The sequence below is a fragment of the Sus scrofa genome, chromosome 4 (genome assembly GCF_054392235.1).
Source record: "Sus scrofa isolate SSC_HxYL_T2T_F1_AM1 chromosome 4, Sscrofa_HxYL_maternal_Yorkshire_Landrace_v2.0, whole genome shotgun sequence".
NCBI lineage: Eukaryota > Metazoa > Chordata > Mammalia > Artiodactyla > Suidae > Sus > Sus scrofa.
Genome location: NC_139386.1, coordinates 16,136,567 through 16,160,968, shown reverse-complemented (window position 1 = coordinate 16,160,968; position 24,402 = coordinate 16,136,567). Strand labels below are relative to the sequence as shown.

The following is a 24,402-nucleotide window of genomic DNA, read 5'->3' as shown; positions in this document are numbered from 1 at the left end:
CTTGGTGGCCTAGTAGGTTAAGGATCTGGCGCTGTCATTGCTGTGACTCAGGTTTGATCCCTGGTCCAAGAACTTCTGCATGCCATGGGTGTGGCCAAAAAATAAAATGAAATTAGTCTACTTATTGAGTGTTTACCACATATATAGTAGGAACTCTTCTAAGCCCTTCATATGTACTAACTCACTGAAATTTCAATTTAACCTGATCAGGTTACTACATTACCAACATCATTTTACAGATGAAGAAACTATGGTATACAGAGATTAAACATTCTGGTTGGCTAGATCAGTAGTCTCGACAGTCTAACCACACTGCAACCTTATGTTTGGGAGACTCATCTGTACTTCTGTATGCACATGAAGTATAATTAGTTCTCGCTTTTATATAATAATCTGTATTTTTCCATCCTACTGTTGATGGGCATTTGCGTCCCTCCCATTGTTGGGCTATAATGAATTTTGGTTCTACAAAAAATTCTTTTAATTTTTTTTGGCCATACCTGCAGCATGTGGAAGTTCCTGGGCCAGGGATCAAACCCACGCCACAGCAGCAACCTGGGCCGGTGCAATGACAATGCTGGATCCATAACCCATTGCATAAGAGAACTCCTCTATGAACATTCTTGTACATGTCTTTTGATGATAATAACGTACACAATCCTGCTGGGTATATATGGCTAGGAGTGAATTGTTTTCAGGGAGTCCTTTTCCATGTCCTCAATCCTCGTGTGTGTGTGTGTGTGTGTGTGTATTTGCTTAAAGTTGATTTGTTGGAGAATGTTCTGTTAGTGGAAGTTTCTTGCTAGTTCACTTTTCTTATTTTCCCTTTCCCAGCTGCTTCCTCCCATTTTGACAAAAGAAGGGCTTAGTCTATCTCAAATCAATCATCACAGGACAGACAAACTTGTAGTATAACTAAGGAAGGTTCCAACACACATACTTACAAAAGCACTGGAGACCTAAGAAAGCACTAAGGAATTATGGCACCAGTATCTGGGAAAACGAACAGCTAAGAGGTTAAGAAGCCGAGGACAGTCTGACATTCATGGAACTTAAAGAGCAAAAATTGGAATTAGGAGTCTGACAAGAGAAGCTTTGGGAAACCCACAGGATTTGGGTTGCTACCCCGTGAAGTTATACACTAAGAAAAAAGAAGAACAGGAAGCAAACTAGCATTTATAGGAAATAAAACGCAGTTTCAAGTTCCTGTCGTGACTCAGTGGTTAATGAATCTGACCAGGAACCATGAGGTTTCGGGTTCGATCCCTGGCCTTGCTCAGTGGGTTAAGGATCTGGCGTTGCCGTGAGCTGTGGTGTAGGTCGCAGATGTGGCTTGGAACCCGCATTCCTGTGGCTCTGGCATAGGCAGGCGGCTATAGCTCTGATTAGATCCCTGGTCTCGGAACCTCCATATGCTGCGGGAGCAGCCCTAGAAAAGGCAAAAAGACCAAAAAAAAAAAAAAAAATCAGTTTCAAATCAAGTCAATTCACAGTTAGATTATGAACTGAAAAGTGAACTGGGATTGCAAGTGGTACCTTATTGTAAGCCTGGATTTATTTCAAGAATGCAAAGTTGCCCTAATATTAACAAAATCAATGTAATTTTCTGAATCAATACAGACAAAGGAAACTGAGGGGAAAAATAAATGGCATTAGAAGAGAGCAAAGGATTCAGATTTTTCATAAGTAAAAATCAGCAAAAAGGGGGGCAGGGAGAGTTCATCTGTGGCTCAGAGGGTTAAGGATCCAGCATTGTCTCTACTGTGGCTCCAGTTCAATACCTGGCCCGGGAACTTCTGCAAGTCTCGGCCAAAAAAACCCCACAAAATACCAAAGTGCTCTTACCAGGAGTGCTGCAAGCCATAGGAGTATTGGGTGTCTTCAACTTTTCATTTTGCTCTGGATCTGATTTTTTATCACCAGCAGGGGTGGAATTTTGCTTTGGCATTACATGGTAGTAAGACGGGGCATATTTGGAAGAGCTACAACCTTATAGAGAGACATGGGGAATATCAAATCAAATTTCCAGATTTCAAAATTACATAAAGAATTAACCAAAAGGACTCAATGCATTACATCGAAAGCATCTTTTTCTGATATCACATCATTTTCCTACCTCTCTTCTTTCTAGATTCTTGAATTTCTTCACAAAGCTGCTCAAAGTCTTCATCAAGTTCTTCTTTAATTATTGCATAGGCAGTATCTCTTAAAGCACAGGCTCTGTGCCTAATAAGACGATCTAAGGGATGAATAAAGAATTTTAAAACTTCCTCCTTTAATAATTCAACAAAAATTAACTCAACATGTCAGACTAAGATTACAGCTATTCCTTTTTAACTTCCACCGTGAATAGTAAAAGTCACTGGCGTTATGTTATTTCTGTTTTTAGCATTAATCTAAACATCTGACTCAACATGGCAGACTAAACCCAGTTTCACTGTCCTGTTCTATCCAGATCCCCCTGAAATGTCAGAAACAATATAAGAATCAATCAATAGCAAGACTAAACAACAACACAATGACACAAAAATAGCAAGGAAGGCTATCAGGGTTATTACTGAACCAGGGATGAAAAAGAATTTCGGAAGAAATAAAGAGGACATCACTACACTGACTGAGAAACTAAACAAAGACAATGAAACAGTAATCCCACATGGGAAACAATGGAAAAAATCCTAAATTGAGTACAAGCACTGTAAAACTGGAATATGCCTTTAAGCAGGAGGCAGGTAATAAGAGAATGTAAGAGTCCTGTCATGGCTCAGTGGGTTAAGAACCTGACTAGTATCCATGAGAATGTGGGTTCGATCCCTAGCCCTGCTCAGTGGGCTAAGGATCCAGCAGCACTGCTGTGAGCTGTGGTGTAGGTTGAAGATGTGGCTTGGATCCTGCATTGCTGTGGCTGTGGCATAGGCTGACAGCTGCAGCTCTGATTGGACCCCTAGCCTAGAAACTTCCATATGCCTCAGGTGCGGCCCTAAAAAGCAAAAAAAAAAAAAAGTGAATGTAAATTTGCTTGAATAGCTGGATCAGTCCCCCTCATAGGGTAGGAGGCTGCACTATCTCACACCCAGTTTACAGTTGACAGCAACAGCTACAAGGACAGAAAGGATATTGTTTCTAATGTGGCCTGAAAAAAAGGAAGGACATCAGTTTCTGGAGTGTGGTAGCATCGGCACCACCTGAGAAACTGTCAGAATCCCATTCTTAGGCCCTAACCTACATTACAGAATCAAAAATCACAGAGATGGGCCCAGCAAGCTCCTCTTAACACGTCCTTTAGGAGATGCTGATGCATGCTAAAGTGTGAATATCACTGGTCTAAAGTAATTTTAGATTGTCACAATGGACAGAAAGGGAAGTAGCAGCGGTACAATTACAATGAAACAGGCTATCTCCCTCCAGGATAAATGTTTCCCTCTTTCTACAGTGATGAGATACTCCTCCTCTTGGTAGCCTGTTTGCCACTGCTTGCGCTCCAGCACTTTGAACTGTGGGGTAAAGCCTATGGAAAGCGGGGGTAGAAGACTGGCAAGGGAAGAAGAGTAAGCTTTTCAGCTGCTGAAGAAACTCCCAGTGTTAATCAATCTAATTTATAAACAGTACAAATTTAAAAGCAGAAAGCCAATGTACTGGAGAAGAGTGTCAATGCAGAAAACAGAACTATTAAAAAAAAAAAAAATCATCCACTGAGACAGATAAGGACAACATGGCATCCATAAAGCAAGACTAGGAAACTAGGGAAAAAAATCACCTGAGAGAATATTTTTGGGAAATGAACACGTTTATAGCAAATATGAAGATATTTGAATATATCATTACATATGTGAACAAATATTATCACTTAAAAATCCCTTTATATATTTTATTCATTAATAGACCAGACAGGTGAGGTAGAATGTGAAAGCATTCAATTCATTGAAAAGGTCTGGAGCGATATCCCCAAACTTAACAGTGTCTACCTCCAGAGAATGGAAATGGGGACTTAGTTTTAAAACTATTATTATTAGCAAGTATTATGCTATATTACTTTTGTAATACAAATTATAATGTGCTTAACTAAGAAAATCCTTTCAAACTTACTAGTTTTAATTTTTCTATTTTGAGAAAGAACACTGATAAACAAAGGAGACAAGCTAAGTTATTACATAATTTGTGTTTCATTAGAAGCTATATCACATAATTGTCTTGGAGTGAAAGAAACCTGCAAATTCTGTCTCTGCCACTTCCTGATAGTATCCTTGAATAAGTTTTTTTTTTTCTTTTTTTTTGTCTTTTTGCCTTTTTAGGGCTGCACCCACGGCATACAGAGGTTCCCAGGCTAGGGGTCAAATTGGAGCTGTCGCCACAGGCCTACACTAGAGGCACAGCAACGCTAGATCCAAGCCGCGTCTGCGACCTACACCACAGCTCACAGCAACGCCGGATCCTTAACCCACTGAGAGAGGCCAGGGATCGAACCTGCAACCTCATGGTTCCTAGTCGGATCCATTAACCACTGAGCCACGATGGGAACTCCTTGAGTAAGTTTTTTCTCTCTCTAAACTTCCATTCTCCTCAACTGTAAGATGAGGATATTGTTGAATGGCACCGTAAAATATTTGTAATATAGAGTCCCCACTGCACCCTCTGGGGGAAAACAAAAGAACGCTAATGCTCACCTCCAGGATCTCTATCTGGATTATATTCTAAAGCATTACTACAGATTAGATCAATATCACTCAAATAGTCTTTCACAGTCAGATACTTGTGGAGATCAATTTTACTGATTACAGACGAAAGGTCCATTGGCTGTTTTATTACAGAGACATAATCAGGAACCTAAAATTCAAGCAAATGACCAAATCACTAAATTAATTCTGAACATAAAAAATATGAGTCACATTTTTCTGCCAGGCAAAGTAGGGGAGAGAGAACAAATACATAAGAGACAACGAAAATGTATTATTATGAAACTTTGACTCTAAGATGGGCTTTGCTTTATATTAATTCTTATTCTTAGGCATCTATATCTCCAATAACATCCTATACCTCTTTCCTCATCGAAATGCCACCAATCCTTCAATGTCAACTTAGGACCTCACTCTTAACTCTGGAGGTCACAATATCATCATGCAGCATTAAGACATTCTTGAATTACTTCTAGAATGTTTGAGTGGGTCAAAGTTAATTATCTATGCTTGTAGGAAAGGAAAATGCCTTCCTCTCAAAGCCTCCATGTGCTTAGGAAACTACTTGATAGGTTTCCAAACACAGAAAACAAATTCAGAGTGTATAGAGGGAACCACATAAACTATTCAAATATCCTCTAATTCTGAAGCATTATTTATATAGCTTAGCACACATTTTATCCAAAGATTAATACCTCATCAGGGTCAACAGGTTTGGTAAATATTCTGAATCGCTTGTCACTAGCAAGTCTATGTGTAACATTTCTTAAAAAAATCCTCAGTTCTCTAAATGTATCTTCTTCTTGTTCTTCTAGTCTTTTCACTTCTTCTGCTGTCAATGGTCTTGGCTCAGGTGGTGGTGCTACGGGGAGTACCTCCAAGGCCTGCAAAACTTTACACGAATGGAAGATTTTAGTTACCACTCTCCCATCATACCGAGAGTGACAAATGTTTCAGTGCACACAGTAGCTGAGCTTTCAGGGGTTATCTCCTTATATTCGACTGCCAGGAATCAGAGGATCTGGAATACTAAAGTGCTACAATAATCCCAACCACTACACCCTCTCCAGCAGTAATTAGCTACTTGTAATTTGGAGTGCTAATTCCTAAGTCATTACCACTTTAAAATCCTTTAAGAGGCTAAAATTAAAATTTTGAAAATACATATTTTCAGACAAGAATATTCTATTTTAAAAGTTGTCTTTATTAAGTTAATTCTTGAACTAATGAAAAATTATGGTATGTTTCAAATATAATAAAAGTTTTATTTTGTTTAGATATGCAATAACAAGCACTCAGGATAAAAAGGGGAGTATGAGAGTGCTGTTCCAATAAGTTGACAGTCAATTAAGGGAGTAAGAGACATAATTATAACATCACTGTAACGTCATATTAGTAGTATGAAAAAAGTACAGTGCATCTTAAAGGTAGTGTTAATTTTGTCTATATGTTGGGGGGAAATGACTTATACTAGAAGGGAAAGTAGTTCCTTAGGCAGTGACAGGGCTAGGGATAGAAGAATTACTGACAGAGAGCGAGGATGCATAAAATTATGAAGACAGGATTATGTTGTATATGATTTAAAGACTGAGTGCTTTGTAAAGAAAAAGGTAGGGGAGAGAAAAGTGCCAAAAATGGCCTTGGAAAAACAGATTAGTAGGGCTATTCTATGGATTGTGGCCCCAATCCCACACAGATTTGGGCTATCCTATGAAAGGCTTTTGTATGCTTTAAGAACTTTAGTCTATTTTAATGGGAATTATAGGGATTTTTAATCAGTAAGAGCTATCAACCTCATAACAGGTTTTAAGCTTATGTTATTAAAAGCTAGCAATGTCATTAACTGATATTTTATTTCCACTTTCTCAAAATTATTATATATTAACTTTAATATAGGAACTAACCTGCTTTCTTTTTTGATATAGGAGGCTTAGCAGCTTGCTTTAGAATTAAATCTTCAAAAAATTGTGTCCGTTCTTCTTTATTAGGTAACTGGACATTAAAAATTTCTCCATAATCACGGATAAATAATTCTTGTACCTTAAAGAAAACAGATGTATATATGTACACACACACTACATATGTGTCAATCATTCAAGGCAACAGTAGATTACTGTACACATATTTCTAAATAGCAATCTAAATCATATAATAAGGATAATAAAGGACTTCTTAAATCTTTATACTAGACATATATAAAGCATGTATGCAATAGATTAGGAACTAAAAAACATGAGATCGTCTTTAGAACTCAAGACTTCAAAACTATAATTCCTATGGTAACTGATAGGATAATATTTTACCTAAAAGTTTTTTTTTTAAATAAATTAATTCACTTTCACAATCCAAAGTGACATATGAAAATGAGTGGTTGTTCAATAAGAATAAAGGCTGGAAAACAACAAGTACTGGTAAGGATGTGAAGAAATTAGACCCCTTGTAACGGTAGGAATATAAAATGGTGCACCCACTGTGGAAAATGGTATGGCAGTTCCTGAAAAGTTAAACACAGAATTATCATGTAACCCAGTATATGTATTAAAAAAAGACTCAATAGATACTTGTATATCAATAATCATAGCAAGATTATTCACAGTAGACAGGAGGTAGAGACATTCAAATGTTCATCACCAGCTGAACAGATAAAATGTGCTGCCTAGGTACAGTGGGATATCATTCAGCCTAAAAAAGGGATGAAATCCTAACATATGCTACCAAGTGGATGAACACTGAAAATATCATGCTAAGTGAAATAAGCCAGTCACAAAAGGGCAGATACTCTATGTTCCACTTAAATGAGGACACATTCCAAGAGACAGAAAGTTACTAGAGGTTTCCAAGGGTTGGGAGAGGAGGGAATGGGGAATAACTGTTTAATGGGTACAGAGATTCTGTTTGGGATGATAAAAAATTCCAGAAATGGATCATGGTGATGCTGCATGAAATGAACAGACTTAATGCCACTGAATTATATGCTTAACAATGTTAAAACAGTAAACTGCATGGGTTTTTTTTTGGGGGGGGCGATGGTTAGGGCTGCACCCACAGCATATGGAAGCTCCCAGGATAGCGGCAGAATCAGAGCTGTAGCCACTGGCCTACACCACAGACAGAGAAATGCGAGATCTGAGCCACATCTGCTATCTACACCACAGCTCTTGGCAATGCCTGATCCTTAACCCACTAAGTGAGGCTAGGGAGGCTAGGGATCGAACTCGCATCCTCATGGATACTAGCTGGGTTCTTAACCTGATGAGCCACAGTGAGAATTCCGGTAAATTACATGTCATGGATATTTTACTGCCAAAAAAGTAATATGGCAAAACAGATCTCCAAAGGATGTTTCTACATAAACCTCTAGATCTTTCCAAGTATTATTTTCATTATTTTCTTCTTTTTTGGCTCTTCCATGGCATATGAAGTTCCTGGGCCAGGGATGGAACCTGCCTCCCAGCACTCCCAAGACACTGCAGATCCCATTGTACCACAGCGGGAACTCCTCCAAGTATTACTACTTTTATCTTACTTTTTTTGGTCTTTTTAGGGCCGCACACATGGCATATGGAGGTTCCCAGGTTGGGAGTCAAATTGGAGCAGTAGCTGCTGGCCTATACCACAGCCACAGCAACACCAGATCCATGCCACCATCTGTGACCTATATACCACAGCTCGTGGCAACGCTGGAACCTTGACCTGCTGAGTGAGGCCTGGGATCGAACCCTCATCCTCATGGAAACCAGTCAGATTCGTTTCCACTGAGCCACGATGGGAACTCCTCCAAGTATTACTTTTAAAGGATAGTAATGTTTATTCCTTATATGATGCTTGTGTGCTTTGATTAGCATATCTTTATACAGAGAAATTTACATTTATGGCTTTTGCACTTTCTGCTTTGTCGGGTTTTTCCTGCTTCAAGCTTATGAAAATTATGATAATTTTCCTCATATCGTCCCAACACAATTTATGAAATAAGCCCCTACTTTGCTAATTCATTTAGTTTACTAAACTACTTATATACAAGAGTCTACTAATGAGCTGTAGTCCATTAATATGTTCACTCTGGCCCAAATTCAGAGTTGTTTTTTTTGTCTTTTTGCCATTTTCTTCGGCCGCTCCTATGGCATATGGAGGTTCCCAGGCTAGGGATCGAACTGGAGCTGTAGCCACCAGCCTACGCCACAGCCACAGCAACGTGGGATCTGAGCCACGTCTGCAACCTATACCACAGCTCACAGCAACACCGGGTCCTTAACCCACTGAGCAAGGCCTCAGTGGGATCAAACCCGCAACCTCATGGTTCTTAGTCGGATTCATTAACCACTGAGCCACGATGGGAACTCCCAAATTCAGAGTTTTAATTGCCAACTTTGTGGTATGCTTTACCAAATTTGGTGGGCTAAGAACCTACTCACTGCTTTTTCAAAATTTTCTTGGAAATTCAAACACTTTTTTCTTCTATGTTAAATTTTAGAATCCACTTGTTCTGTTGATATTTTTATTGCAATTTGTACCTTTCCCCGCTTTTTGCTGGCCTGGAAGTTACATTTCTATTCTTTTACTGTTATAAGCTTATTTTCCTACCAAACTGTAAGGCTAATCATTGTCTACATATTGGCTAAATATCTGATTTTGCTTTTACTGCCTCATTCTCAATATACCCTTCCTGCCGTTTTGAGTTCAGACCAAGATCGACTTAGCTTTAGTTTCACATTCCTTAAAAAAAAATGTTTTTAGCACAATTTTGTAACAAGTTTTACTGCTTTTTTCACTCCCTGCTTCTTATATGTCTCTTCTGCAAAACAAACAAAAACAAAAAACCCAAGAGGAGAAATAATAACCCTTTAATAATTCTTTCAGTCAGGGGTATATGGGTAATAGTTTCTTAGGCATTGAATGTTCAAAAATATATTTTGCTCTCTCATGCAAATGCTAACTTTGTTGGGAAGAAAATTGCAGGTTCAAAATCATTTTCCTTCAAACTTTGAAAATATTGCTTATTTGCCTCCTTAGTAACCAGTGTTACCAATAAGAATGTAGAAGCTTGGATCTGGCATTGCTGTGGCTGTGGTATAGACCAGCAGCTGTAGCTCTGATTAGACCCCTAGCCTGGGAACCTCCATACATATGCTATTGGTGTGGCCCTGAAAAGCAAAAAAAAAAAAAAAAAAAAAAAAGATTGTAGAAGCAATTTTTCAATCCTTTCTAGTAATGTTTTATTCTCTTAGAAGATTTTTTCTCTTTACTTTTGATGTTGTGAAATTTTATCTAGATGTGGATCTTTTTATATCCATCAGTTAGAACAAGGGACCTTTTAAATCTGAAGACTATGGTATTATTTAATTCTATGAAATCTTTTACAATTCTTTTCTCTCATAAATCCCAACAGATGTTAGACCTGAATCTATTTCCTCCATTTTCTTTAACTTTTCCTTACTTTTTAAATCTTTATTATTTGTTTTTGTTATATTAGGAATTCCTGATTTTATGATCTTCCATCCTGCTAATCCACTCTTCAACTGTGTCTGCTCTTTTTTCACCTTGTGGGCCTTTTTATTTTCATGGAGTTATTTCATTTATAATGTCTTCAATTGGTTCTTTTCCACAAGTCTGTCGCTGATACATGGACATGACTGTCTTACTGCAAATGCTTATTTATAATAAAAACCCATCTCTGCCTTGAAATCTCTGAATGTTCACTGGCGCCTTTTCTGTTTATTCTAACTTCTACTTTCAGTGATTATGGAAGAAGCTAGCCTATACTGGTACCTGTAATTTGTCTTCTGGGCACAGGGTCGCCCCACTCCTTCTGACATTAGCACCTATGGATAAACTCAATGCTCTGCCACACTAATTCTTGGGTGCATAGTCACTGCTCTAGCTGGGGACAAACAACTCTGCTGACTGCTGTCTGGCATGGTCAGAAGTGAAGAAAGCCAACTACCCCAAAGTTGTCCAAGGACTCTTTCAATTCCTTACTAGCACTGACCCAGAGCTAGAAACTACTCCCATCTTTCAAAGCAGTCCTTTCGCACACATACTTTGAAATGTGGTTACCTGCATCAGGCTAATAACCCCTGCTTGTCTTTCACGGATCCATCAAAGTATCTAATTCACTGATGACATTCTTTCTCATTTCTCCATACTGCTAAGTTTTTATGTCCACTAGTGCTCATGCATACAGACACTCTGACTGCAGTTTTGAGATGGACAAACTTTAATGTAGCTAATAATGGTTTACACAGTAGTTCTCATGTATTATAGTCCAACACTATATAGACAGCATCACTGAATCACAAAGGACTATATAGACTACATAAGGCTCAAAGTGGATTTACTTATTTGTATCTATATAGTCTAGTCTAGATTATTCATTTTGTAAAATGAGCAATTCCAGGTCCAGTATCCATTCCAACCTGCTGTACAGTATGATACTAGGATACTTCATCCAGTTTAAAATTACATGCTCAGGAAATATTACTGTAAGAACATGAAGAATTTGTCTTAAAAAAATTTTTTTAAGCACAGAATTTCCACATTCTCAATAAAGTTATCCCAGGCTAAATTTTTTTGTTTTTCAACTTTGTCCATATAAAGAAAATTCAGCTAGTTTGCCTTACTCATTACCAAGAATACAAACTTATCTTCACTTTAAACTTTGAAATAATTAACAAGTTTTAACTTATAGTGAGTACAATAAATCAATAGTATAATGGGGCTACTAAATAGCAATTCTTCTTTATTCTGTTAATCAGAACACTGCTAGAATACTTAATTCATTCTGGGTACAGCCTTTTAGAAGGAATATAAAAAGAAAGACATTCATTCAGGAGAGTGACTAGAATTTTGAGGAAACTAAAAATATGTGTGATGTGCAACACAGCCTCTATTATCACAGCCCATGTTCTCCTCTTTTTGATGCACACTGCTGTAACACTTTTCCTAGTCTCCCTTGCAGTCAGGTTTGGCTATGTGAATTTTAGCTAACAGAATGTGAAAGGAAATAATATGTATTACTTTCAAACCAGGCACAAGAATGGGCCAATCCTTTTAGCTGGGTGGAATAAAAATAACCTGGAAAGCCACATGATGAAAATTAGAAAGCTCCCTCAGCCCAAGTGTCTGAAATGACTACTTGGGGGAGGGTAGACCTATCAGTCTAATTATCTGCCTGGTATTGTTAAATGAGCAAGAAATAATCTTCTATTGTATTTAATAATTCCAGGGACTATACCTCATCGTAGGAAAAATGTTTAGTGTGAAAAACCCTGGGTCAGAGTGAAGAATAGAAATGAACTCAAAAGTATATTTGAACATACAAAGAGTTATCATAATGAAGACAAATTAGACAGGTTCTCAACTGTATTGGGGAAACAAATGGAGATTAAGAAATCTCTCAAAATAAATGCATTTTTTAGGAGTCAGAGCTAACAAAATGAAGAGAGAAGGCGCTCTACACAATGGAAAGACTTTGAAGTTCAGAACTAGATTAACTAAATTAGAAACCTTTAAGGACTCTTCCCACCCCAAGAATCTGTAATTAATCTATACGTAATGTTCCTTTCACAATTACTCAATTCTTTAGTTGAATGATTCACAAGGACTAAAACTGCCATCAGGGACATTATCTGGTCCTTTGGTAACTTCTTGACTTCATTTCCTTCTATTCTACCCTTCACTCAGTCTGCTCCAGCCACTCTGGACTTTTTGCAACTTTTCTAACACATCAAATGCACTTTTGCCTCAAGACTTTTGCACTTGCTTGTCCTCTGCCAGGAACCCTTGTTGCTTAGATGCTCAGGTGGGTCACTACCTTACCTCTTCCAGGTATTTAAATGCCGTGTTCTTAGTGACGCCAACCCAGGGGATTTAATAATGTGAACCTACCACACTTGGCAATGCTTAGCTAAATTTTCTCCAAAGCTGTAGATTAGTATTATATTTTATTTATGTCTGTTTCCCACTCAACTAAAATGTAAGCCCTAGAAGGATATGAATTTTGATCTGAATTGTTGAATGCTATATTCCAACACCTAGAATGATGCTTGTCATAGAATAAGCGCTCAATATTTCTTTAATAAAAGATTTGAATTTATCTTCCTACTAATGTTCTAAAGACTATAAACAAATTCTGTTAAAGGCAGGAAAAACGTATTAAAGTCTGTTTTTTTTGTCTTTTGTCTTTTTAGGGTCACACTCATGGCATATGGAGGTTCCCAGGCTAGGGGTCAAAACGGAGCTATAGCTGCTGGCCTACACCACAGCCACACCAACGCCAGATCCAAGCCTCATCTGTGACCTACACCAGTTACACTGGCTCCTTAACCCATTGAGGGAAGCCAGGGATGGATCGTGAGTCCCCATGGATACTAGTCAGGTTCGTTAACCACTGAGCCACGATGGGAACTTCTAAAGTCATTTATTTTTAAAAAAGCATACACACAGAGAGACCTTCGATATACTCATCAGTATGTACTCTGGGGATAGAGAGATAGAAAAAAAGTACTTAACTTTACATACTTTACATTCTGCTAGGAGAGACAGAGTCAAAAAAGGAATATTTAATATCAAGTAGTGACAGAAACAAAGCAGAATAATGGGCAGAGGTGCCACTGCTATAATTGAGAGGCTAATCAGGGAAGACCTATCTGAATTGATATATAGGCAGAGACCTGAGAAAAATAAAGGATCATGCCAGGAAAATATCTAGGAGAAGAGCATTACAAGCAGGGCAGCATCAACTTTTGTTACTGGTAGTTGTGTAAACTGATACAAATTTGAAGGACAACAATTTGACACTATCAAAAGTGTCAAATGTGCATATTCTGACAAAGCTATAGTTATTCCATTTCTAGGAAGGGATGCTAAAAAATCCACATAGTAATGATCACACACTTTAAAACCCAAGAGTACTCACTGTAACAGTTCAACAGGAAAAAAAAAAAAAGAGGAAAAATGAAATATCTATTAATAAGGATTTGGATAAATGAGTTATGGCATATCAAGACAATGGAAAAAGTCATGTCACTCTTAAGACTTACATATTAAAAAATACATAAGATATAAAGCAAGTTACAGATTATGCATCAAATTCCGTTTGCGTAAGAGAAAAAAAAATTATGTGGTCTTACTATACACATACACATGTACACATAACATCCTGCCCAATAAGAACATATAACAAACAGCTAACAATGATTATCTTTAATAGGAAAACTTTTCCTTATTTTATTCACCTCTGTAGCACTTTGAATTTTTACAATAAATTCTTATTACTTTGGTATGAATATCTCTTTTTGAAGTATAATGATTTCTCCCACAAATTACCTCTTCTGGCAGAGAAGAATGGGGTTTGTCAGAAGTTGCAAGTAGTAAAACTGGAGCAAATGAAGGAATATTCTGTAATAATGTGGTAAATGTGGCTTTGAGTGTTGGTCCAACTATTTCCCACCACAAGTGAATATGAGGAACATATACTATACTTGGTGCTGTTCTCTTAGCTTCACGAATCATCTAGTAGAGAGAGAAAAAAATTACATTCAATTAGAGTCAGTATATTAGTAATGTGCTTTATTAATTTGAAACAATGTTAAGCTTACCAGAATTTTCACATAAAACCTTGAGTTTTTAAAATGCTCCCCCAATCTTTAATCTTATTTTTAAATGTTTTGTAGAAGTCTCATTTTTTGAAAAACACTGATTCAAGCAATTAGAACACAGCTCAAGAAATCTAGAAGATTTTTCTTTTTTCTTTTTTTTTTTGTTTAGGGCTGCACCTGCGACATATGGAGATTCCCAGGCTAGGGGTCGAATCGGAGCTACAGCTGCCAGCCTACACCACAGCCACAGCAATGTCAGATCAGAGCTGCATCTGTGACCTACACTCACGGCAACAACCTGGGATCCTTAACCTGATGAACGAGGCCAGGGACGAACCTGCAACCTCACGGTTCTTAGTTGGATTTGTTTCCGCTGTGCCATGATGGGATCTCCAAGAAGACTTTTTTTTATGACAACCAAGGTTAAATATAAAAATAAAACACTTTTACATTTACAAAAATTAATATAAACATAGTAAAAATAGAATCGGCAAATATCTGCATAAAGCAGTCACTGTTTTAAGTACTTTACTCATTTAATTCTTACAACTGCCATACAAGGTTAAGTACTCTTATTATCTCCATTTTACAAATAGGGAAAAGGAGACAGAGAGATCTAATAACTCTCCTAAGTCACACAGATATTGAGTGGTGAAAATGGGATTTAAACCCATACTCTTTAATAAAAAAAAAGAGGCAATTCTAAATTCTGTCTTTGGAAGACTACTTTTTCTTACAGCTTATCTGTCTGAGCAAAAATGAGTTACCTGGGCACATGTTTCTTCAGGAGATGTAGCACTGACTCCAAAAAGAACAGGAATGTCTAATGTGTATACTGCAAATTTTTCCAAAGCATGGATGACAGCTGGGGCTAAATGAGAACCCTGCCCAAATCCTGGCTCTCCCACTATCAACATTCTTGGTCGAAAAGACATAGGTTGATAACATGCATTTCTGAAAGAAATGAGTAATAATCTATGTTTAAGGAAAAAAAGTTTAAATTTCTCTCCCAAATTACTAATCAAGAACTTTTTTCCCCTGTCTTTTTAGGGCCCTACCATTGGCATATGGAGGTTTCCAGGGGCTGAATCAAAGCTGTAGCTGCTGGCCTACACCATAGCTACAGCAACGACAGATCCGAACCACGTCTGCGACCTACCCCACAGCTCATGGCAACACCAGATCCTTAACCTGCTGAGTGAGGCCAGGGATCAAACCTGCATTCTCATGGATACTAGTCAGATTCGTTTCCGCTGAGCCACGACGGTAACTCCTAATTATGAACTTTTATAAGTCAAAAAGTTTTGACTACATGGCTAGTCAATCATAACAACATGGTTTAGGAATCCTTGATGGGACACAATGGGTTAAGAATCTGACTACAGTGGCTCAGGTCGATTCTGGCTCAGTGCAGTGGGTTAAAGGATCCAGCGTTGCAACAGCTGTGGTGTAGGTTTCAGCTGTATCTTGAATTCAATCCCTGGCCCGGGAATATCCATATGCTGCAGAGGCGGCCATAAAATAAAGTTTTAAAAATAAATAAAAATAAAATAACAGCATGGTTTATATGGCTTTTGGAAACAACCAACCTCTACAGATTTTTAGGAATACTTTAAATAGTATAGTTTCTACCATCACGACAACATAACAATAAAAAATTTTTCAAATAATTTTAGTTTAAAAAAGATTAATTAGCATCCATTATCTTTTCAAACATCATTTCATTTAGTCTTAGAGAATTTACACATCAAAGAATACATATATTAATTTTCAAGGGAAATGTACCTATTCAAATGAAGAAAATTAAAATTTTCTTTTGCCTTATTAAAGGATTTTTGAGAAAGTCCATTTTCATATACTGATGGAACATCATCATCACTGTACGCCAAGTCACTTTCTAACAGAGGACAAGAAATATCTATAAAACAAATGAAAAAAGTGTACATTAGTAACGTTTTGGGATTACAAAGCAAATCTTTGTTACGATTCAGTTAGCAAACTGAGAAACTTCCATTACATTTTTTAGCAAATGGATGTGTACATATGTATAACTGAACCGCTATGCTGTACAGTAGAAATCTTCCAACATTATAAATCAACTATTCTTGAATAAAACTAAAAAAAAAAAAAAAAAAAAAAAAGGGAAACACCAAAAAAAAAAAAAAAAGTTTCTTGAGTTCCCATTGTGGCTCAGCAGGTTAAGAACCCAACTAGTCTCTGTGAGGATGCAGGTTCAATCCCTGGCCTCATTCAGTAGTTTGAGGATCCAGCACTGCTGTAAGCTGCGGTGAGGGTTGCAGATGCAGCCTGGATCTGGTGTGGCTGTGGCTGTGGCATAGCCTGGCAGCTGCGGCTCCAATTCATCCCCTAGCCTGGGAACTTCCATATGCCATAGGTGCAGCCGTAAGGAGAAAAAAGTTTGTACAGAGGGTTTCCTTGTAGCTCAGTGAGTTAAGGATCTGGCATTGCCATTGCTGTGGCTTGGGTCGCTGCTGTGTGGCAGGTTCAATTACCGGCCCAGGAACTTCCACATGCAGCAGCGTGGACAAAAACAAGTTTGTGTAGATACAAATAACAAGTAAATATAGAAATGCATTCTAAACTTAAAAACAGATTAAGTCTAGGGCAATCTGTGAAGTAAATTTCCTTCAAATATCTAGGCAAGGATGACCAAATTACTTTCAAGAGGCTGTTTATAAAAGAAGTATCACTGGGATGTATAAAACACCTAGCTTTATTGATTATAAAAATGAAATGGTCAGAGTTCCCGTCATGGCTCAGTGGTTAACAAACCTGACTAGCATCCATGAGGACACAGGTTCAATCCCTGGCCTCACTCAGTGGGTTAAGGATCTGGTGTTGCCATGGGCTGTGGTGTAGGTCGCAGATGCAGCTTGGATCCTGTGTGGCTGTGGCTGTAGTGTAGGCTGGCAGCTATAGCTCCAATTCAACCCCTAGCCTGGAAACCTCCATATGCCACAAGTACGGCCCTAAAAAGACAAAAAGGCAAAAAAAAAAAGACATGGTCAATCAAATTTTGTACCTGAGTCTAATGCCTTATTTTTCCTGATTTCGGCATGTGGAAATACTCTTTGCAGGGCTTCTAAGATCTTGTGAACGGTGCTTTGCAGAAGTGGTTTCACAATGGTGGACAATGCTTGCCCAGGCGATGTCACAGCTCTTTGGGAGGCTGGTATCATCTTTTGCATAGCTACCTCAAAATCCTTAGCTGAGATAGTAATTGAAGACAGATCCAATTGTAGTTTCTCACTAGTGGTATAGATCTGTGGGTAGCGTCGCCGCAGAGCACATAAAGCAGCTTCAGAGCATATTGACTTGATATCTGCACCACAGTATCCTATTCAAAGCAACCAAAAAAAATTTTTAAGTAAACCACGACCCCATTAGAGTGACCAAGGTTAAAAAAAAAAAATCAGCCTAGCAATATAGCAGCAAAATCTTTTAAGAGTAATAAGGCTAACATATCTCTCATTCCTCCAGGCAACTTACATGGTGGTAATAATCCTTAACAAAGCCATCAACTATTTGAGTGAGATGTGCATGAGGGGTCAAGAGCTTAAGTTTTAAAACCAGACAGGCTATGTTCAAATTCTAATTTGTCATTTACTAGATGTGTGATTATTAGAGAATCACCCATGTTCTCTCAGCCATTTCCACATCTGTAAGATGGGGATAAGGCTAACTACTTCATAGGACTGATGTGAGAATTACCTGAAACAATAAATGCAGAATGCTTAACAGGATGACTAGAAAAATATTAAGTCAGCAAAAGGTAACTATTATTATTATTGCCTAACTTTGTTCTCAGACTACCTGACAGCCAAAATGTCCATTATCTCTATTTAATATCTAGGACTCCATAAGAAGAAAACATGCCACAAACAATAAATTTAAGAAATAAATATAACCTTTATGTCTTTAAACATAACCTCAGCAAAACTGCAACTTGTTCCATCTTTGAAACGCATGTAATATTTCTTTTAAAGCTTAAAGCAATGTTTACCAACACAGTTTTCTGCTAGTTCTTCTAGAAACATGTCCAGTGGTTTAGGATTCCAATCCCTTGTGTGAATCTTTAGAATTTCTTTTCGAGCCTACAAATAAAAATAATTTAATTTGTCTATAATAATAAAATGCTATTCAGATTAGAATAACAAAATAATTTGATCAAAAATTTAAAGACATCAGTAACTAATATAAACAGAAATATGAAACAGTAAAAATGAAAAAGATGTATTTTCAAGCACTTAAAGAATTTGTGTTAAACATATCTGCATTTACAGTGCTCAAGTTCTATTCATTATAAATGTGAATGAGAGAAATTAAGTCATTAATGGACTACTGTTTATTCTGGAACATATTAAGAACTGTTTTATTTAAGAATACTGACAACTTTACTCATCTTTTCTTACTTAGTTCTCAAAAGATTATGCAGCTTTAAAATAACTAAGTATGATTATATAGTTATATCCATGAAAAGCCAAGGCTAATGAACTGGCTAAGGAATGACTGTTCATTATGGCCACATGTTCTGAATCAAAATCAACTTGCATGATTAACAAGCAAACGTTGTGCTCAAACTCAAAGAATTTTAAGAGCATTTTCAGGGAGGTACTATTTTAAAAAAAAAAGAATAAAAAATTATCCGCTATTTTCTTTAAATAAAATAATACCTCTTTAAAAATACATACATTATGTATTGGAACATTAATCATGCAACTTTGCTTCAGAATATACAAAACTCAATCCTCAAATTTTCACTATACCAAGACTTGTTCATGATAAAGGCAATCAATTTTGTCAAAATTTCAGGATGTTAAGTTCTTTTTTTTTTTTTTTTTTTTTTTTTTTAGGGCTGCATTTGCGGCATATGGAAGTTCCCAGGCTGGGGTCCAATTGGGAGCAACACCAGATCTGAGCCACATCTGCAACCAAGACCACAGCCACAGCAACAACCTGGGATCCTTAACCCGCTAAGCAGGGCCAGGGATTGAACCTGTAACCTTGTGGATACTAGTCAAGTTTGTTACCACTGAGCCAAAATGGAAACTCCAGAGTGATGTTAAATTCTTACATCTTTATCAGGTAGGCTAAAAAGGAATTCTCTGTCAAAGCGACCCGGCCTTCGTAAAGCAGGATCAATGGAATCCAGTCTGTTGGTAGCTCCAATGACCACAATTTCTCCTCTGCTGTCCAGTCCATCCATAAGAGCTAGTAGGGTGGAAACAATCGAACTAAGTTCAAAAATAAGAGAGAAGAGATTAATTGTATGAAAGCTGAATACATCATTTCTTTCTTTGCTAAGATTTAACACATTAAACATATGAATGAATTTTCTCGGAGCATCCCATTATTTTCAATGGACTAAAAAAATCTGTAAAATAACATAGTAAATAGCACATAAACATAAAAATCAGTGGAAAATATAGTCTTTAGAATGCCACGAATGATCCTGGAAGCCATTTCATAAAGCATAATTTCACCGAGGAACTTAAAGAGTTCTCAAACAAGGAAACAATATAAAAAATTATTAGGAAATACTAGGCAGACAAACAGGAACTAAAAATCACAAAACGCTTTCTTGTGTATGCATTATCAAAGGACCCCAAAATAAAATGGAATATACATACAGCATAAAAACAGAATTTTAACTATATTTTAATCTTTTTATTATGGAGAGAACAGTAAAACAACCTCTACATCTTCATCACTCGGTTTCAATAATTGTCAGTATTCCTTTATATTTTTACCCAACAGCTTTAAAAAGATCCAACCAAACAGAAAAATCTCAGATCAGTTAGTCCACAAATATTTCACGCTAAGTACTGCACATATGTATTTCTGAGATGAGAGCTTTAAAAAACTCCCATGAGGAGTTCCCATTGTGGCTCAGTGGTTATAACGAATCCGACTAGGAACCATGAGGTTTCGGGTTCGATCCCTGGCCTTGCTCAATGGGTTAAGGATCCGGTGTTGCCGTAAGCTGTGGTGTAGGTTGCAGATGCGGCTCAGATCCCGTGTTGCTGTGGCTGTGGCGTAGGCTGGTGGCTACAGCTCCGACTTGACCCCTGGCCTGGGAACCTCCATATGCCGTGGGAGCGGCCCTAGAAAAGGCAAAAAGACAAAAAAATAAAAAAATAATAAAAAAATAAAAAACTCCCATGATACTATGACACCAACATAAATGACATTAATTCTTTAATATCACCTAATATCCAATTTCCATGATTAACTCAAATTATTTTTTAAACTTTTTTTTTTTTTAGTGGCCACACCTGTGGCACATAGAAGTTCCTGAGCCAGGGACTGAACCCAAGCCTCTGCAGCAACCCAAGCTGCTGCAGCCAGATTCTTAATCCACTGTACCACAGCGGGAAATCCCTTTTTTTTTTTTAATAATTATTTTTATTTTTTCCTTTATAGCTGGTTTAGTGTTCTGACAATTTTCTACTGTACAGCAAGGTGACCCAGTCACACATACATGCATACATTCTTTTTTCTCCCATTATCATGCTCCATCATAAGTAACTAGATATAGTTCCCAGTGCTATGCAGCAGGATCTCATTGCTTATCCATTCCAAAGGCAATAATTTGCATCTCTTAACCCCAAATTATCTTTTTACATTTCGATCTGCTCAGGCCAAGATACACACATGCTGCACTTGGTCAAGCATCCCTCAAATCTATAACAGTTCTCATCACACTTCCGTTTTTTCCCCTCTTCCTTCACGCCCTTTATTTGTTGAAGAAACTGGTTCATTTGTCTTTCTACATTCTGGACTTGGCTGACTGCTTCTAGATAGGGTCATTTAACTTTCCTCTAGCTTTTGCATTTCCTGTAAACTGGCAGTTAGATCTAGGAGTGTAACAGATGCAGACTAAACTCTCTGGGATTACATATCTCACAGCAAGATTCCATGTACTTATTACGGTGTATCTCAGGAGGCACATAATACCAGATTTTCATTTAAGATCAGAGAATTGGGTTTAGTTGAGGTGTCATCAGCTCACTCCACTCAGCATAAACTTTACTATTAACCTTTTCACCTATTTACTGTTTTAGCAGCCTCTGATAACTATTGCTCAGATCAGGATTTCTCAATCTTGGCTCCACTGACATTTTGGCCCCCATAACTTTTTGTTGTGGAGAGCTGTCCTGTGATTACTGTAGAATATTTAACAGCATCCATGGTATTCATCCACTTGATGTCAGCAGAGCACCCCCTCCCAGGTGAGACAATTAAAAATATATTCAAACATGTGTCTCCTGGGGAAAGCAAAATCACTCCCAGTTGAAAATCATAGGTCTTGATCCACTCTTTCATAAGAGGTTGAAAAATGGTTATTTTTCTAGCTTAATAGTCTCCTCTGCATTTATTAACTGTTATTTTTCCTATGGAAAACAAAAGTTACTTCAACAATACTATTAATTTGCTTTGAATCATGGCCTGAATCATGGTTATAGGACAGGAAAAAGAAAAGCTTGATTCATTCACTTCATCAATTTTCAGAGTAATGAGTCACTGTTCAAGCAACTCTGGAGTGACCAATTAAGTTTTTTTTTAAAAAGAAATAAAAAACTGATGACTTCTGCATATTTCTTTCACCATTTAACATTCTATCCCTCATGCAACATCAATATAGTTTAGAACGTAGGAAGAAAGGCAGAGGTGCCATCAAGTTTTACCTGTGAATTTGATCTTGCCTACTTGATCGTACTGGAGCCAGACCGTCGATTTCATCAAAGAAAATAATTGATGGGCGCATCTGATAGGCCTAGAAAGCAGGTCCAGTGATTGCATGTTATCATGAAAACCTTCAAATATGTAGACTTAATATAAGTCATTTTAATTCATTTTCATTCTAACTTGCTTCTAAGAAGTTATACTTTTTTAAAGAAGTTACACTTTTAAAATATAAATGTAAATTAAAGAACTATGTTTTAAAGATTCAGACTAAATTATAACAGCATACTATTTAAATTTATTTGCATTTTTAGTTGGAAATATGCAAAATACTCCACTGGTTATATCCCTTAGATTTCATATAGCTATAATTATTGGGACACAAAAAGTATCTATTAAAGACCAGCTGTCAAAACAAGAGAAAGAACAGAAGACAGTGACATACAAAACCTTCCTCCACGTGAGGACGAGAAAACATTTAACAAGATGCTGTGGTTTAAAAAAAAATCTATTTCAGACTTTTAAAAATAAAAATTAAATACCTCAGTGAATTCTACAAAGGGATATAAAAGCATTTTCAGGAATACGTCTCAGTAGATGAGAATGTATTGTCTCACAATGTGCTGTCAATACAATGAATATGTATTGAAACTGAATGCCACTCTGGGGCAGAGCTAATCTTCAGCCTGCATCCTGAATCATCACTCACTACTGCTGTGTCTCTAAGTACAAAACTACCAATCTCTCTCTAGATATGGGACCTAAGACTCCAAAGAACTTAGATCCAATTACTCCTTTCTCTTTTTACTGTAAAACTGTTGGTTTGATACCTGGCCAGGCACAGTAGGTTAAAGGATTCGAAGTTGCTGCAGCTGTGGCATAAGTCACAGCTGCAGGTTGGATTTGATCCCTGGCTTAAGAGCTTCCACATGCCACGGGTGTGGCCATTACAAACAAAAAACAAAACAGAAAACTTCAGAAGATGGTGCTATCATAACACACAAAAGAAAAATAATCTAAAAAGATTATATACATGGTATAATTCTCCTGAGTTTATTTCTATGAAAGTGATTAAAGCCAAGGTTTATTCAATTCTTACATACTGACATCTACACTGATTATAGATCTAGATAGGTAAATTTTAGTATCATACCTGGTCAAATAGCAATCGCAGCTGTCTTTCAGATTCTCCTACCCACTTACTCAGACAATCAGCACCTTTCCTCATGAAAAATGCTACTCTTTTATCCCCTTGACTGCACTCATTGGCAAGCGCTCTAGCAACTAGAGTTTTTCCAGTTCCAGGTGGACCATAAAACAAACAACCTCTGTAAAAGAGTAAGTATTATTTTAGTACTACATTAAAAAATGGATTATTTAAACAAAGTTAGAAACCAATTTCATGAATGCACCTAATTAGTAAATAAGAATGTAAATAAGACACCTGAAATATCATTTCAATCTACAAAGCACAACTTAAAACCTGGAAATCAATAGTGATACTACAAAACTACTATTGAAACTAATTAAAACCCTTTATTTGAAATATTTTCTTTTATTCATTCAACATGCTTATCACATTACTTTACCTTGTATAAAAGTAATGATTAAAAAGACATGACAGAAGTTCCCATCATGGCTCAGTGGTCAATGAATCCGACTAGAAACCATGAGGTTTCCGGTTTGATCCCTGGCCTCGTTCAGTGGGTTGGGGATCCAGTGTTGCTGTGAGCTGAGCTGTAGGTCGCAGACATGGCTCGGGTCCAGCGTTGCTTTGGCCCCAGTATAGGCGGGCAACTACAGCTCGGATTGGACCCCTAGCCTGGGAACCTCCATGTACCATGGGCGCAGCCCTAGAAAAGACAACAACAAAAAAAAAAAAAAAAAAAAAAAAAAAAAGATAAAAAGACCTGACAGTTTACTTTTATAACATATCAAGGGAAAGAACAGCAGATTTCATCTTTAATCTTTGGCCCTTTGGTACCTAAGACCGAAAGTTTTACAAGAAAACACGCTGGCAATGAACAGGAGAGAAAGTAAGATAAGAGAGAACAATGGTGGCTGGATGATAGGAACTAGAACGATGCACTTTTTTTGGGGGGGGGGGGGCTGCCCTTTGGCATATGGAGTTTCCAGGCCAGGGATCAGATCCAAGCCACAGTTTCAACCTATGCCACAGTTGCAGCAACATGGGATCCCTAACCCACTGTGACAGGCCAGGGATCAAACCTTCGTCCCAGCCCTCCAGAGACACTGTTGATTCCCTTGCCACAGTGGGAACTCCAATGTACATAGTTTAAAATAATTTTTGGTGGTTATCACTGCACTGCTATGGAGTAAGATACAGCTTTTCTGCGTACTTTCAAAGCTATTCATTGCTCTCAGGAAAGAATTCTGAGAAAATGGGTTATATTCATAATCTTGATAGA

The 24,402-nt window shown here is 37.4% G+C and overlaps 1 protein-coding gene across 3 annotated transcripts in view; it reads right to left on the bottom strand.

Moving 5' to 3' along the window:
* Positions 1-24,402, bottom strand: part of ATAD2 (ATPase family AAA domain containing 2) — a 68,767-nt gene that overhangs the window by 8,389 nt on the left and 35,976 nt on the right. For 2 of the 3 annotated variants that reach the window (XR_002343117.2, XM_001926030.8), the window contains exons 12-24: positions 23,127-23,301; positions 21,976-22,064; positions 19,362-19,521; positions 18,291-18,381; positions 17,310-17,624; positions 16,052-16,184; positions 15,034-15,220; positions 13,995-14,180; positions 6,575-6,710; positions 5,366-5,562; positions 4,662-4,821; positions 2,117-2,239; positions 1,846-1,989 (exon numbers count right to left, since the gene is read on the bottom strand). Coding sequence is in view for 1 of the 3 variants with exons in the window: in XM_001926030.8 (XP_001926065.6) it covers positions 1,846-1,989; positions 2,117-2,239; positions 4,662-4,821; positions 5,366-5,562; positions 6,575-6,710; positions 13,995-14,180; positions 15,034-15,220; positions 16,052-16,184; positions 17,310-17,624; positions 18,291-18,381; positions 19,362-19,521; positions 21,976-22,064; positions 23,127-23,301 (2,096 nt within the window). In the remaining 2 variants the exon portion in view is untranslated. Of the gene's footprint in view, positions 1-1,340; positions 1,990-2,116; positions 2,240-4,661; positions 4,822-5,365; positions 5,563-6,574; positions 6,711-13,994; positions 14,181-15,033; positions 15,221-16,051; positions 16,185-17,309; positions 17,625-18,290; positions 18,382-19,361; positions 19,522-21,975; positions 22,065-23,126; positions 23,302-24,402 lie in introns of all 3 variants that reach the window. The other variant, XR_014843389.1, reaches the window with a different exon arrangement.